Below are 16,491 nucleotides of genomic sequence, written 5' to 3'. Positions count from 1 at the left end.
GGGACTTAGAAGCAGGGAGGAGGAAAGCCTTGGAAGGTCAGGCAGAGGAGAGGAGGCGGTGCAGTCCACTAGCTAGGTCAGGAACAGAGTGAAGGATTTGGCAGAAAGGGGACCAGGATTAGCTGGGGAGACAGAATGCAAACACTGGGGAGACTGAAAACAAAATACTTGTGCTGTTGTTGATGGGCCTGATCTGTGTAAACAGCAAGAGGATCCATTAATCATTCCTAGTTAATGAGTTTGGCCTTCAGAGGTCCCAGGCAAATAGCTTTTATAACTTCTTCCAGAGCTCCAAGGGAAAGCAAAAAACAAGCCACGGAGGTTAATAAATGACAAAGCGTGACATCTCCGTGGGCCTAAAACAGGCCTCTTGGGCTGTCAGAACTGCTTCCTGAGTGAGCAGAGCGGAGGTGGTTATTCATTAGATTTTCGCCCTGGGAGGCAGGTGGGACCTGACTGAGGATGTGCACCTCTGAGCCAGGCCCCACGGTGGCTGGCGCCCTTGGGGAATTTTGGTGAGCTCTCTCAGGCAGCCTCAGCGGAGCCGCTAGTCTTCCTGCTTCGGAGCATGGAACTCAAGGCTCAGAGCCCTTCAGCGGTCTGCCTGATTGACCTGGCAGTAAGGGGCATGGGTGGGATTTGAACCTGGGGAGTGGAGGCACCATGTCTCAGGGGTCTGATGACCGGGGTTGGCATCCCTCCTCAGCATCCATTTGGTATGTGAACTTGTGGACATGGGGGGAGGTTGTGCAGATGCTGATGACCGCCTCTCATGCCACCAGCACTGTGACAGAGCTGTCATGCAGAGTGGGCCAGGCTTTGTGCCAGGTGTTTTCTGTGCATGCATGTGGCAAAGTACAATGTAAAACTGATGGTTTTTAAGCATCGGGTGCAGTGGCGTTAAGTATATTCACATTGTTGTGCAGCTGTTCCCCAGATTCCGGCTCCAGAACTTTTGCATTTTCCCCAACTGAAACTGTTCCCATCAAACACGAACTTCCCACTCCCCTGCCCCCCAAACCTGGCTTTTTTATATGTTAGCTCCTTAATCTGCAGCTGTCCCAATGTACAACTGTTGCCTTCTAGAGCCAAAAAAACTGAGGCTTAGAGAGAACAACAACTCATCCAAGGCCACACACAGCAGCCTAAGGATACGCACCACAGCCAGGCCCTGGGGCTGCCTGTTCCTAGACAGGCTAGTTCGTGCACTCCTGGCCTTACCTTTGGATTCCCCAGAGACCCCCCAGCCAGCCTCAGGTGGAGGCCTGTCACCTTGGAGTGAGAGCCTTGCCCTGTGGAGGACGTGCTCCCCAGGGCTCCTGGCATTTCAGGGAGCACTCTCCCTGGCTTAGGAGACACTGTACCACGGTGTACCTCTTGGTGAGATGGAGTAGGGATGTCACCCACATGGAGGCAGGTGCCTGTCAGTATCTGGCCTGTCCGAGGGACCAACAGCTCAGAGAGCCCCGGAGCACACATGCACTCCCCCAGCCCAGCCGCTCTCCCGCCCCAGTGCCCTGACCTGGCCTACTAGTAGTGACCCAATTGCCAATATACTCTCAATTGAAATCTTTTTCAAAATCCCTGCTGAGTAGGCATTTTACAGGGGAGGAAACAGGCTTGGGAAAGCCATGGGTCACATGGCTATTAAGTAGGAGGGTCTAAAGAGACTGGTGGCATGAGGGTGGGGATAGGGGTGGTGTTCTCCAGAAATGCAGGGGACTTGGAAACAAGGGGCTTGTGCTGGTCTTGGCCCTGACGTACCATGACACTGGCTCGTCCTGTCCTTAATTTCCCCATCTCAAGAAGGGAAAGAACCTTTGTAATTCCTTTTGAAGCATAATGCTTTGAGCCACAGGTTTGCTATAACTCAGTAGCAGTTTAGGATCAAAACCCCTTTGGCTGATACATAAGCAAAGGACAAAACAGCAGCCCCTTCTCTTTGGGTCAGTTTCAAGAGCCTCTGGGTCATTCTTTCCCTGAATTCCTGGCAACAGAGTCATTTCTCTGCTGCGTTCAGCACATGAAAGTGGTTTGCTCCTTGTTTGTATTCCTTGATCCTCCTGTGATGCATCCCAGAGGAGACAGCAGTGGGGTTTGTCTGGTAGGAATGCTGGGGAAATGTCCTCCCCAGTCGCCTTTCCCAGGTGAGAGAGCTCATTGGCCTCGGAGGCCATGCTGGTTAGCAGAGCAAGTTGACTGTTGCCACCCAAATGTAAAATGCCTCACGTGCCCCTTAACCCTGAAGTTTCACTTCTAGTTTGTGCTACAGACACAGGTGCCCAGAAGACAGGTGTAGAAGAGTCCTTGCCTAGATCAGTAGCCTCAGAAGGTGGACACCACCCACAGGGCACTGCTTAGATGTTTATGCCACTGCTTAAGCAAGGCAGCCTTCCATGTAGTGAGATGGGACAGTCTCCAAGATCAGTTGTTAGGTGCAAAGATGGGAAGATTAGAAAGATGGAGAGTGATTCTAGAACATAACCTTTGGAAGGGCCTTTTCAAATCAGCTGCTTCACCTTTGGGGGCCCAGAGATGTGTTCCCAGAACCCAGGAGCCCTGGAGTCAGTGGCCGCACTTGGCTCACACATGCAGGCATGAGGGCAGTAAGGGGCATGGGTGGGATTTGAACCTGGGGAGTGGAGGCACCATGTCTCAGGGGTCTGTGTGGGTGTGCATGCACACATTCAAAATTCTCTCGTGGACCCACGGTCCCCTAAGGGTTAAAAACAGGCCCAGGCTTGCCCTGGATTACCCACCCTTTTATCACATGTCTGCTGAGCAGCCTCATGTGACTGGCCTGGCTAGGTGCTCGAGTCCCAGAATGAGGGGACACTACCCTTGGCCACAGAGAGAACAAAGACCAAAGCAGGGGAGCCGTCGTGTCAGAGCACACAGGCCAGCAAGCACACCAGGGCAGAGGGCCAGCATTGGCTTCTCGAAAGCAGTCAGTCTTCAGTCTTGAACAATGAGGGAAACACAATGATCACCTCGGCAGAGATGCAGAGGTGTGGAATTTTTGGAGAAATGCGTGGACCACCAATGCCATGACCAGTAGGCAGGACTTAACGTAGAACCACAAGACCAGCCCCAGCAGGTGTGCTAGGGTCTCCTCTCTAAGCAGAGGGGAGGTGCTGGGCATCTGGCTTTCAACTACTTTCTTTTCCTTCCCAGTTTGTTGAAGTTGAAGGACAGATCACGTCCTTGGTTGACCTCTACCCGTCCTTCCTAAGGAAGGGTTTCCGTCGGGAAATCTTCATCGCCTTCATGTGTAGCATCAGCTACCTGCTGGGGCTGACGATGGTGACGGAGGTAGGTGGCTCTCTTGCCTAGCATGACAGACTTATGCTTGCAGGGCCCTTAGTGCCCTAAATAGTCATCAAAGATCAGTTCAAGGCCACACCACCTCCCCACTTCCCCACCAGTGGAGGCAGCAGCTGGGTGGGTGATCACCTGGCCCTGCCCAGTCCAGGGGTCCTTCCCCACCCAAGGCACGCCCTTGGCCTATGCTGGGGACAGCAGGAGGCCACTCAGGACCCAACAGTTAACCTGAACTCCCCACTCCTTTTTCCTGGTACCATGGAGATATGGGCAGCCACCCTCCCTGCCCCTCCCTCATTCCCAGCAGGCCTGGGGAAAAGGGGCTTCAGCTGAAGTCCATTTTAACAACTCTACTCAGCCACAGCTGTGCGCAGTTGCCCTTCTCAGGCCTGAAGGGGAGGTGGGGACCTTCGCAAGGATACCCACAGGCCTCCTGGTAAACACTGCAGGCAGTGCCGAGGCCTGTCTGGTTGACAGGGAGTGTGCACTGTTCAGAGGGTGTACAGAAGCCATAGGAGGATGCATCTAAAATGGAGAGAAGAAGCAAAGAGAGGGAGATAGCAAGAGTGTATAAGGCAGCAGTGGATCAGCATGTCCAGCAAGAGACAGGTCAGAAAAAAGTTCCTTAACTAGACCATGAGCATATAAACCTAACACAGGCCTAGGCATGCTCTCTCTTTCACACCCTCCCCACATTCTCCAGCAAAGGGTTGCATTTGCTCCCATACTCTGAGTTTCACATCACCACCTTTTCTTACTAAAGTAAAAATAAATGCTCTTCTGGAAGTGTTTGTAAGCTACCTTCCCCACCCCAAATGCAAATCATAGGTCCACATGCTGAGCAGCTGGATATCACTGAAGTCTTCTATGTTGGCCACAGCTGGTTTTAAGTATCTCCTTTGGAAGCAGTCCTCAGGGAACCCATCATTTTTTACTAAGGAAGATAATGTTGTTTCACTTTAATTTTTCTGTGTGTGTGTGTGTGTGTGTGTGTTTGTTTTAATTAAATTTGTCGAACAGGAACTTGATATCATTTTATACATGTATCAGGTTGTCAGAAACTCTCCTCATTATTTTGTGTTTTATATTATTGATATGCCAGAGCTCTTTATATATTAAGGAAATTAGATACCATATAACAAACCAACCATTTGGTTTTTTTCTTCACAGGGTGGCATGTATGTGTTTCAACTCTTTGACTACTATGCAGCTAGTGGTGTATGCCTTTTGTGGGTTGCATTCTTTGAATGTTTTGTTATTGCCTGGATATATGGTGAGTACAGATTTTGGCATATCCTTTCTTAAGTCTCTCCTTTTGGCCTCTGTGTTTAGAAGTTTCAGAGACAGGGCAGTTTAAGGGGAATCCATTGAGTTGAACACAAAGGCCTTCCCTACAGAAATAATGTTGTAGCTGCACTGCAGATTCTCCCTGTCTGTGCTAAAGGTGCAGGGTGTGACTGTTTTGACAAACACAGAAGTTGGCTATGCTAGGGTCTGTCTATGACTGAATTACTCTGGAGTCCAGGAATGGTCCATTTTGACCTCCTTAACATCTTGGATTGGCTGCAGCAGCATTTGGGGTCTGCCTAAGGTTGCCAGAAGACAGGACACCCAGCTACATTTGAATTTCAGATAATTTCAGATAAACATCTGCCACACCTGGGTCCAGGTATTACAAAGATGCAGGGACCTGGATCTCATGGCCCTCGAGCATCCTGTGCAGTTCCCAGGGCAGATGCTGGCATTGGACACGGTGTCACTGTCCACCTACCTCTGTCTCTTGCAGGCAGTGATAACTTTTATGATGGCATTGAGGACATGATCGGCTATCGGCCTGGGCCCTGGATGAAGTACAGCTGGGCCGTGGTCACTCCAGTTCTCTGTGTTGTGAGTTCTCTCCTGCGTGGCTGTGGGTAGTTGCCTTTTCACCATGTGGCTTGATACTTTCACCTGCTAACCCCTCTTTCACTCAGCATCTGCTAAGTGCTGGCCTGTGAGAAGCCCAGTGATGGCTGTGCCTGGAAGAGAGGGAGCAGACTGCTCCAGAAGGTTACCTTAAGATGGGTTTTGAAGGCTGAGTAGGATCTTGTTAGGAGGAGAAACAGGACAGGCATTCCTGGCAGAGGAGCCAGTCTATGCACAGGCAAGGCATTCTGGAAGAGGAAGGCGTACTGGGGCATGCTGGGAAATGCAGGGGTTCCATGAGAGAGCACATAAACTTTCCCCAAACTCTTCCAGAACTCATGAGTTTGAGTTACTGACCAAGCCGAGGGCCTTTGGGATGTGAGATGGGGATGACGTAGACACAGAAATGGGATGTTTCCATGGCAGGGTGGGATTGGCTGGAGAGGGAGGGTCCCAACAAAGAGATGCTCCAGGCTATCCAAGAGCAAGGAAGCTTTGTGCCCACCCAGGGCCCAGGATCAGTGATGGGCCGCGTGCACCTCCCCACCAAGATCCCCTTGCTTGCCGTCCTGGAATGTGGCCGTGGAGCATGCCCAGGCACCCTGTTTCAAGGTTCTGCTCAGAGTTCCCGGCCAAAGGGAAGTCGTCTGCCATCAAAGCTGCTTCCCTGTCAGGGTTCAGAACCAGTCACGAGCCTTGGAGCTAATGGCAGGGAAGACAAATGCCATGCCATTCTTGGCTCGTGCCGTGGGGAGCGCAGGTGGAAGAGGTGCACTTTGCCTTGGAAACCAGGTGCTGAAGGATGAATGGGCTCTCCCCTCAGTGACCTCTGCTCCCCGGCCAGTTATTGCCATTAACTCACTGTGTGACCTTAAATCCCTTTCTTCTTGGGCCTTGGTTGCCGCATTCGTAAAATTGAAGGTGACTCTGCAATGGGGCTTGAGTGGCTGCAGACAACCTCGGCTGTTAGTGTTATTACTTAACACGGTTTTGGCCTTTTCATCTGAGGTGCACATTGTCCCTACAAATCAAGGAAACTGCACCAGCAGTAACCACATGGCCAGTTTATTGTTGGAGATGAATAGTTCAGGGCCCGTGTCCTTACCCTCATTTGACATTTGTTTGTGGGTAACTCCTTTACCCACTCTGACTGTCAGTCTCTTCCTCTTTCCCTCCCTGAGGAGTTGGAGAGATCAGAGACAGGCTGCATTCCAAGGTGCTAGGATGAAGTCACCCCAGTGGGAAATGGGCAGGTACAAAGCTTCTCTGCTCTGGGAGAGCCCAGAGCAGCCCTCTCCTGAGGCTCCCACATCTAAGCCACACCCCACACCAGGGCCAGACATACAGTAGATGCCCCATGGAAGATATCTGCAGCCTGGTGCTCTCCCCACCACCACCAGTACTTTCTCTCGTCAAGTACATACCCCTGACTTAGATCTGTCTTCCTGTCAAACCCCAGTTATTAGATAATAAAGATTTAAGTCATTTTCACATTGTGGGCCAACCCAAGCCAGTATGGGGTTATGCCCTGAGATGATGTCATTCTGACCAAAACAGAAACCCTGGGTCCCCCCCAGCCAGCTTTAGGGGCTCTTCTCAGGAAAATGGGGTTTCAAAGGCTTTGGGGCTCAGAGCTCACCCCACCATACCATTCATGGATGCTGATGGCCACCAGCTGTTGGCATGGCCTTGGGCCTGGACACCCAATAAGGCAAGGCCTAGACTCGGACTGGCCCCAGGGCTCAGGATTGGAGATGGGTGGCTGGCAGTGGGGGAAGGGAGGAAAGGCTTTCAGCCATGGAGCTGGCATTTATTGTGCACCTGCTGTGTGCAGCTGGAACTGCCCACCAGGTATTAGAGAAATGGGGTAACAGGACAGACACAACCCTCACGCAGGCCGGGTAGGGGAGCTGCAAGCTGAAGAACCACACGCTTTCGGGGAAGGAAAAGCATGGGCACCTGACTGCATCTGGGTGGCACCTGGCCAGGCAAGGAGGGGCCATCAAGAGCTAAATCAGGGTGAGGAGACTGAGGGGTGAGAGGCGCAGTCAGGGAGAACAGCCCGCACTAGGCCCTGGGGCAGGTAGCCGAGGAGGTTCCGCAGGAGTTCCAGATAGCTGGGCTGCAGGTGGGGAGGAAGGCGTCGGGGGCTGGATGAGGGGGGGCAGGGCATGGCTCCTGGCCAGGCTGAGGAATCTGCAAGGCAGCCTGAAGGCACTGGGGAGCCACCGAAGGGTTTTGAGCAGGCAAGTGACTTGGTGAGATTTGCCCTGGGGGAGGTCCTCATGCTACAGAGTAGGGAATGCTTGAGACCCCTGGAGTGGGGCCTGTCCTGGTCCTGGAAGTCCCATGCACCCAGTGCCCAGGACCCCCCTGACTGTTTCATCTCTCCACAGGGATGTTTTATCTTTTCTCTCGTCAAGTACATACCCCTGACCTACAACAAAGTCTACGTGTACCCCACCTGGGCCATCGGGCTGGGCTGGAGCCTGGCTCTGTCCTCCATGGTGTGTGTCCCCCTAGTCATGGTCATCCGCCTCTGCCAGACAGAAGGGCCGTTCCTTGTGGTGAGCATGCGGTTCCCCAGGGCTGGACTGAGGTTGGGTGTGGGAGGCTGAGCTGGCTGCCAATGCGCTGTGTGACTTTGGGCATGTTGCTTACCCTGTCTTAGTACCAGATGCCTCACCTGCCCCTGGAGTGGCTGAGGTGGTAGGCAGGGGACACGTCATGGCAGAACTAGAACAAAGAACAGTTCACATGGGAGAAGGCTTGTGGCACTCAGAGCAGGCTGTGGGCAGGAGGAGGAATTTGCCAAGTGGAGAAGGGAAGTTGGAAGGGCATGGGAAACAGTGTCTTCATAGGCAAAGGGTGTGGCTGCACTTGGGCAGCGGTGGGGGTGGGGGAGGAGGGGGAAAGGTGATGGCTGGGGATGCCAGGCTGAGAGCTGGGGCTTTCTCCTGGGCATAGCAACCCTCGCTTCTGAAGCCAGTGAGGCTGGAGACAAGGAGCTGGGGAGGAAGCCTGAGCTCCACCCAGAGACCTTCCTTTACCCTGGAGCCAAGTTTCAGATAAGCCCAGCTCAGGCTCGGGTTCCCCTGCCCGGATCTGTGCCTCCGTCTGCTGCCTGACCCTCAGAAGCCACCTTTGCCCACGGCAGAGCCTCCGGCCTCCAGGCCTCTGTGCCTGCCAGTCTCCTCTCCCGTGACCCCTCCCGCTGCCAGCCTTCCCAAAATGCCTCCAATACTGGAGATCCCAGGCTGTGGCAAAAGCCAGGGCTCTTTCCAAGAAATCCTTTTCTTAGAATCTGCCTTAACCTTTGGGCTGTGGCCAGCTCCAAGACTGTACTGTTTTGTTCTGAGCTGTTTTTATTGTTATTCTCTTTTAAAAATCTGGAGCCAGGATGTCCTGGGGCCCTGGCTCCCCTTTGGGCTGGGCTGGTTTCCTTGTGGGCAGGGGAATGGCCTGGAGGTGTTACTGGTCGGGGAGAAGGGAGGCGGGGCTGACAGGGACCAGCCTTCTCAAAACAGAGAAAGTAGGCAGGGGTGTGCCAGGGAGGACATGAAGCCAGGGTCTGTCTGAGCCAGAAAGGCCCCTGGGGTGTCTGCAGCATGGCACCCACTGTGTCTTCTCAGAGGACACAGGGAAGGACCCCAGGATTCAACCAGAACACTGATTGGCCCTAACATTTGTACAATACTGTGTGTGGGGGGGGGCCTGGGGACAGACAGGTGGCAGCTACTGCCCTGAGCTTTCTAGGTGCCATCTAAATACCCAACACCAACTCAGCCCCTCCCTGGGGATTCTAGAATGTCCCTACCACCCAGAAACTAAAGGTTAATTGGGGGACACAGCAGAGGTTCTTGGATGTCTGTTCTGATGTGTCCTTGCCTGTGGTAATCACATATCCCAGCCATGGTTGGGGGGGTGGTCGAGCCAGAGGGGAACACGCCCAGCAAGTCACTAACTTCTATCCCTTCAAAGCCCAATTTTAAATACCGTTCCACCCAGTCTAGAGGTTTGCTCAGAGTGGGGCTGGTGTGGACGTGGGTAAGGAATCAACTCCACCCAAACTCGCACCCTGTCCTCACCCACAAACCTGACCATTAACCAAAGCCCCTTCCCCTGAAGGCAGTAGAGCCACCATCAGTCTGTCTGTGCTCTGTGCCCCTTGACCTCCCATCTGCACAGGTTGCCAAGGTGACCTCCCAGCCATGAACTTAATTCAGTCAGACTCTGCAAACCCACAGCTCTGTCCTGGGGGGATCCCAGCTGTGTCCACACCTCCCACGTAAATGGAGCCCTGGGGGCTGCCTGGTGGCATTTGCCTCTTGTCCTGCCTTCTGGGTGCGCACCCCATTGTACAGATGTACAGAGAAGCAAAGGGGGGCACGTTTCACCCCTGGTCCTTTATCTGGGGGCTCCAGTTCCACTGCTCCAGGGCCAGGCAGGCCACCCAGATGAGGGAAACCACTGCAGCGGGGCTGGCAGTGAGGTGGAGGAGATGGAAATGTGTGGACAGCGGTGGTGTACTCAGTGTTCCCCCACAGGCCCCCCTCCCCAGTTGTTACCAAGCAAGATGTGGGCCTGGGGGTTGCCCCAGCTTGAAATTTTTAAAGAGCAGTTAAAAATCTGGATATTCAAATGAAATATTGTAGTTTTTAATGAACAGCTTAGAAAACAATTGTAATATACCTAACTTAAAAGGTTATGCCTAACTGGAGGGTTTCTTGTTTTCAACTGCTTCCTGTTTAAGTCTGGTGGACACTGGGCAGGAGGTGGGCTGGCAGACAGGAGCCCTGCGTCTGAGTTCCAGTTATGCTGTGGGTTTTCTGGGCATCCAGCGACAGGGGGTCCTTTCCTTCACTGATCCCACGGTCAAGGCAACCAGCTGGGAGGACCGACCTGCTCCTGCCCGGAAGTGCTGTGGGGATTCTCATGGGGCCCAGCCTCTGGCCTCCCTCTGTCCAGAGGTGCCGCTCAGACACCAGCAGTGGTCCACAGCCGTCAGCAGGGAGGACTGTGTACCTGCAGGGAAATGGGGGAGACCCATCTGCAAGGAGGAAGGAAGTGCAGCTTGGGGGCAGCTGAGGAGTTGGAGTTTCCTCCTTGGCAAGGTGAGAGCTATGGGAGGCTGAGGACAGTCACCCAGCCTCAGGCGTACAAACTGCAGAAGCTGGGCTGCTTTGCAAGTCAGAGAAATCGGGCAACAGGAAACACAGGAGGCATGTTTCAGCTCCACGGGAGAAAGCAGTCAGTGCTTGGAGGTGTGAGCCCCTCTGTCCCTGAGGTGTGTAAGCAGGGGGTGGCCCAGGAAGCTACCGGTAGGAATTCTGGCCTGCCTCAGGGCCTGCAGAGACCTCAGGAGCACCTTAGTCCAACAACCTTATTTGTCAGTGGGTGAAATGGGCAGACCAGAGAGGGCAGTAGTTTGCCAAAGGCCAAATAGCACATGGGCAGGCCCGGGAGCTGCTAGATTGTCGAGGTGAAGAGGGAAGCCAGGCCGCCTGACCTCTTCTCTGCTTCTGTCCTTCCTTCTCCAGAGACTCAAGTACCTGCTGACCCCGAGGGAGCCCAACCACTGGGCCGTGGAGCGGGAGGGGGCTACACCGTCCAGCTCCCGCGTCACCGCGAATGGCGTGCTCCTGAAGCCCACCCACATCGTCGTGGAGACCATGATGTGAGCCCGCCCGGCCGCAGGGGCTGCCTGCCTGCTGTTTACTAACCTTAGATTCTCATAGGACCAGGTTTACAGAGCTTTACATTTGCACTAGGATTTTTTTTTTAATTGTCACAGAAAATGTTACTCTGTGTGTGTGTGTGTGTGTGTGTGTGTGTGTGTGTGTGTGTGTGTCTACAGTATTGTGCGTATGTGTACTTTGTTCTGATTTGGGGATATTTTGTACAAAAACCAAAACCCTTGGGCAGATGTCCTGGGTGAGGCAGAGCTTTCATACTGAATTAGATGTATTTTATGGGAACTTGGTAAATTTTTCTTCGTATTTTTTTTTTACATAATAACTATGTATACATTTAGAGATTGTCAAACACTTTTACCACTTGAATTGACCTTGCCAGCAATAGATCTCATTTTCAAAAGCAATTCTTCGGTGCTTGTGTAGCTGGCAGAAAGTTCTGCCCGAGAAAACGCAAGGTGGAATTTTCCTGGGACGGCAGACCCATGTTAAAGGTGTAGTACCTTCCAACCTGGCTCGAGGAGAAGCAAACGGCGGGGAGAGGGGCCCGCCGCTGGCCAGACCTAGCGGGGCTGGAGGAGGAGGGCTGGGAGCAGACGCCTCCTTGCGCGGGTCTCGGCCACGAGGAGTGGTGCCCGAGTCATGACCCAGCCTCAGATCACAGGGCGGACTGAGCAGGAGGACGCTCCACAGCAGAATCTGATGCTGAGAGCCGGGAAACTCTTGCACAAAGAGCAGGATCCCACCTTTCATTCTGAGATGAGGGGCGGGTGGTGAGAGGGACCCTCGGCGGGCTGGCAGAGCCACTCACCCACGAGGAGCGGTGGTGCCCCAGGGGGCTGGTGGGGACAGGCTCCAGCGTCTTCGCAGTCCTACCTGGGGCGTCCCAGGAGGAGGCCTGACCCAGCCCAGCAGGGGCTGGGATCTGAGGGCTGCCACCTCACCGGGTGGGTCTGCTGCACCCTAATGGGGTCCCGTCAGGTCCTGGGGCTCCCCAGCTGGCAGCTTGGAGCTGTCTGTGGGAGGGAAGCATGGCGTATTTGGTGAAAGGCTGAGGGGTGAGCGGGTGAGACCTGGGATTGGGGCTTTTCTTCCCTCCTCTCTCCACCCTCATCCCCCGGAGGCTGGGAAACCCCCGCTGGCTCTGGTGGGACACCCCAGACCTCCCAGCCCTGGCCACCTTCGCGTCTTGCGGGAAGTGCCAAGAGTGTCTTTGGAGGGTCGCAGAGGGTTTGTTCCGGGGGAATTCCCCCCAGGTCGCTCCTCCCCGCTGGGGCCCAAGTGCAGCCCTCGATGCTGACCTGGGTCATCAATCTCCACTGCACAACCGCTGCAGTGGCTGGTGTCGGATGTGTGGAGACTGGGAGAGTAGAGGGAGCGTGCTCGAAGGCTGGGGTGGCTCCGGGGCTCGGACAACCCCGACCGGCCTGACCGAGAGCCTGGTGCGGGGCGGTGTTCCTCTCTGAGCCAGGGGAAGGTACTCCCCCTTTACAATCCTGAGTGCGGACAGGCCTCTGCCCCAGCCCCATCTGGACCGAAACTGTGCCATGTAAACAGTCACTTCCAAGTTCAGAATCTAAACAGAAACATCGTCACATACAAACCAGAGCGACAGCCTCGGGGGGTGTGGCGGGTGCCAGCCAGCTCAGTCAAGAGCTGAGGCGCTGCTTCCTGGACCCCGCCCCAGGCTCTGGAGGGGGGAGCCTCTGGGGTCCCCGCTCAGGGGGCAGAGGCAGTTCGTCTCTGGCAAGCACTCACATTCACTGTTTCCAAAGCATATTCTCTGCCAAACAACACCCAACCCTATTCCAAACCGTTAACAATTATAATGTGTTCCTGTTTTTCTATGTATTTATGGTTTCCACTGTGTCTGATTTGATTTTATTGTTGTTTTTTTTTTCTAATTGTACTGAGTAGCAGTGTGACCTGTTTTCCTTTGTCATGGAACTTTATTTAGTAAACTAACCACTGTCAATGACTGGGAACAGGTGAAGTGTGGGGATGAGGGGGGCTTGGCAAGCTGTAGCTTCCTGGGCATTTGTGGTCATTTCAGGCTACAGCATCTTCCCTCCAGGGATGCAGACCCCTGGTGAAGGCTATAGTATTTCAGGGTTGGCCGGAAAATTATGACATTCTGGAAATGGCCTGAGAAAGGCCTCTCACTCTAAAATTCCCAGACCAAATTCTAGACCAAAGACACATGTAGACCAAGTCCCCAGGCCCCACCTGGAGGGAAGGTCAGCCGCTTTCCCCAAGCCCATTCCTCCAGTCTCCCAGGGCACCTGTCTCCAGTCACAGCCTTCTTGTCCAGTCTTCTAGCTCACGTGTATCCGCAGAACTTGGCTCTATGAGTACAATGTGTAATGACGTGCAGCTTTTACCTATGTCTCCACATAAAGGAAACTGTCATTGGAGCCCATGGCTCTGGTCCACCTGTCCAGAGAACAGTCCTCCACCTGCTCTGCTTCTGGGGTGGGTTGGAAATTCTGATGCCGCATGTAGTCCAGGCAGCCAGCTATGGAAGGGATGGATGCAAGGGAGATGTCAACAGAATTTTTTACGTTGCAAAAATGAGTGAGGGCCCCAGGAGAGATCTCACCCAGGGAAATGCTTCACTCAGCTGAGCACAGACCATGTTAGTCCCTGCAGCCGAGAATCCTGCATGGTCAGAGATGGGGAGGCCTCCAGGACCTCACTGTAAAGTGGGGACACTGAGGACTGGAACCAGACTGTCTGGAGTCCGTTCAGGTGGCAGGTTCTCCAAGGCGCATGCGGTGAGTGGTGAGTGCAGCTCCCTGGGGTTCTCCCTGAAGACCAAAGATGACCCTTTATGAGAAGGAAACACTTCGTCCCCAGCATTCAGGGACAAGGTGAGCAGCACCCCCCACCTTCTGACCATCCTCAGGCCAACTGGACCCCAGGCTGTGACTTGGTGGGACAGGTGACTGGCGTCTGGTAGGAGAGGCAGCACCATTCATCCTGGCCCTGCACCGGCAGCCCTCTGAGAGCCAGGCATTAAGGTCCCACTGCATGTGAGGAAACGGGCCTAACAAAGCCAGGTGGTATGCAAGAGGTAGAATCCTTATGGCAGGATTTAGCCTGAGGTCCTGTGGAAAATTCCCAGGCTGCAGGAAGTGGCCTTGGATGATTTGGGGACAATACAGAGCCCCATTTCTGTACCTCTGTTCCCTTGTTCTCACCCCAGATCCCCTGCATACCCCCAGCCATGGTGGTGATGAGGTGGTTGACCCCGCTCATCCTAGCACAGGGTGTTCTTGTCACCTAGCTGCCCCCACACAGTGGTCAGTGGCCCAGCCAGCATCTCCCAGCACTGCCCCTCTGGATGGCAAAAGGCCCTGGGCAGCCTGTGTTGAAGGCAGAGGCACCTTCTCCCCAAGCCTCAGACACAGGCCAGGAAAGAATACTTGAGAAAAACCATCTCAAGGTAGCTAGAGGTCCCATCCAGCCCCAGACTCAGTATCAGGTAGATATCCACATGGATGCTGTGAATACCACTGTGCAAAAATCCAACAAGCACAAAACAAAAAAGCAAACAAAAACCCAGATATCAAAACTTGGAGAGGGGTATGGGCAACACAGAGCCAGGGAACAGCATTTCTTTGCCCACCTCCCTCCCTCAATACCTGGCCCTCAGATTGCATCTTGTTTTAATAGGAAGCTGTTTTCATTGTTCTCTTGTGGGTGTCACTACAGACATGTTCTGAACACGTTCCCCAAGGGAGGGAGCATCTTGTTATATATTTGGCTTCAAATTGAGATGTTGGCTCCATTTTTTTTTACCCAATTAATTTTCGAATCCCTAGCAACTGACTGTATTTAGCACAGGAGAAAGCTGAGAACGTGGGTCTTGCCTCCTTCCAGAAATATGTCTGGCTCATCAGGACATTTTTTTAAAACTTCAAAATATTTTTAAGATATTTTAAACTTTTGTAAAAAAAAAAAAAAAAACAACCAAGAGACTCTTCTGAGGAGGGACATTTGTATTTGAATAAGATCCTTGGTGTGTAATTCAGTCTTACAGTATACAAGCTTTTGTGTATAAATGTTTTATTATATGAATCCCTGTATTTTGTGGGGTTTTTCTTTTCCTCTTTTGCTTTTTAGATAAATATGTATATCGATATTTTAAATTCATCTTTGCTTTTTTTTAGAGTTTGTAATCACCTTATAACATGAAAATAAACATTTCCTTTTTGAGATCCACCACGTGTGGGTTCTGTTTTGATGAGGCTATTTTTCTTCACGTTTGGTGAGCGCTTTACAGTTTACACAGGGCTTTCAGTCCTGCCCCAGCATGTTCCTCAAAGGTAGGTACTCCTGAGGTCGGAGACACTCATGTGGAGGGTTACAGAAGGGACGTGGTCGCCTCAAGTGCACACAGCAAGCCGGTGAGAGTCACAAGTCACTCCCAAGTCCTCAGACTCCTGGGTCTGCTCTGACTGGTTCCTCTGGTGCTACTGATTGAGGCCCACCTGCAGTGTGTCCAGCCCTGGACCTCTGAGCCTCAGTTTCCCCTCCTGGAATAAACCACCACCTCCTCCAAGGCTTCCAGGGTGGTTGGAGGGGGTGCTTATAGCACAGAGGTGACATCATTAGCACCTGAAGGGGCTGTCGCTGTCTCCAAGGCAGAGTCTAAGCTGCTGGAAGAAGGGGAAAGAGGCCAGTCCTGGAGGGACACAAATACAGATGAAGTCACAGACAGTCAGGACCTCGGAAGGTAAGTGTCACAGACGTTCTTGCTCTGGGAATTTTGAGCCCAATGCGGTGTTACGGATGGGGAGACTGAGGCCTGGTGAGGGGCTCAGCATCGTGGATCACAGGGCAGGTAAGTTTTGGACAGCCTTCTATCCACTGTCCCTGACCCCCTTATCCCACCAGTGGGAAGGTCAGGGGATCCTGCTGGGTCCTTGAATGCCAACTTCCCAAACCAAAAAAAATCTTAGTAACTCACTATGACAATGTAGACTAAAATAACCCTCCCCAACTTTTCTAGCTGTCTGCCTTTCTGATGGCTTCAGTTCACCTAGCTCTGTATCTTGGCTTTACAGGCTATATTCAAATCCTGGCCCCATTCTTTACTACCTGTGTGATCCTGTGTAAGTTACTCAACCTCTCTGTGCTTCATTGCCTCATCTGTAATGCTGGGACAATAATGCAGCCACCTCTGAAGCCTGTTAGGATCCAGGGAGTCCTTACAAAGCAGAGCAGTGCCTGGTACCCAGCCAGGCTGTAGGATCGGCAGCCCACCTCCGTCTCTGTTTCAGAAGTGCCTCTATCCTGTCACCCTCCCAGCACCAGGAAGAGCCGCAGAGCCCTGTGCTCTTCCCCGGCCTGGCCCCGTAAATGGACTCGCTGTGGTCTGCCTTGCTTGCACGCCTCCTAAGCTGGGTACTCACCCCACCCTGCATGGGAAAGGAGCCCTTCCTCTACCCACAGAACTCAGACTCCCCAAATGGCGCCCAGCCCTGCCCTCTGGGCTCCTGCCCTGGGTGCCTTGTAGAGCCTTGGGCACTGCTGGGCCCCCACCCAGGCTAAAGGGGCTCCATACAGT

The 16,491-nt window shown here is 53.2% G+C and overlaps 1 protein-coding gene across 5 annotated transcripts in view; it reads left to right on the top strand.

The window, feature by feature from the left end:
- Positions 1 to 15,143, top strand: part of SLC6A6 (solute carrier family 6 member 6) — a 79,218-nt gene extending 64,075 nt beyond the window's left edge. For 3 of the 5 annotated variants that reach the window (XM_037023758.2, XM_073231100.1, XM_037023756.2), the window contains 6 exons: positions 3,175 to 3,312; positions 4,492 to 4,594; positions 5,108 to 5,208; positions 7,623 to 7,793; positions 10,107 to 10,340; positions 10,767 to 15,143. In XM_037023758.2, the coding sequence (XP_036879653.2) occupies positions 3,175 to 3,312; positions 4,492 to 4,594; positions 5,108 to 5,208; positions 7,623 to 7,793; positions 10,107 to 10,340; positions 10,767 to 10,907 (888 nt within the window). In that variant the 3' untranslated portion in view covers positions 10,908 to 15,143. The remainder of the gene's footprint in view (positions 1 to 3,174; positions 3,313 to 4,491; positions 4,595 to 5,107; positions 5,209 to 7,622; positions 7,794 to 10,106; positions 10,341 to 10,766) is intronic. The other 2 variants (XM_073231101.1, XM_037023755.2) reach the window with 2 other exon arrangements.
- The last annotated feature ends 1,348 nt before the right edge of the window (positions 15,144 to 16,491 follow it).

Source organism: Manis javanica, chromosome 3 (assembly GCF_040802235.1).
Source record: "Manis javanica isolate MJ-LG chromosome 3, MJ_LKY, whole genome shotgun sequence".
Taxonomy (NCBI): domain Eukaryota; kingdom Metazoa; phylum Chordata; class Mammalia; order Pholidota; family Manidae; genus Manis; species Manis javanica.
This window is presented reverse-complemented; position numbering and strand designations above follow the sequence as displayed.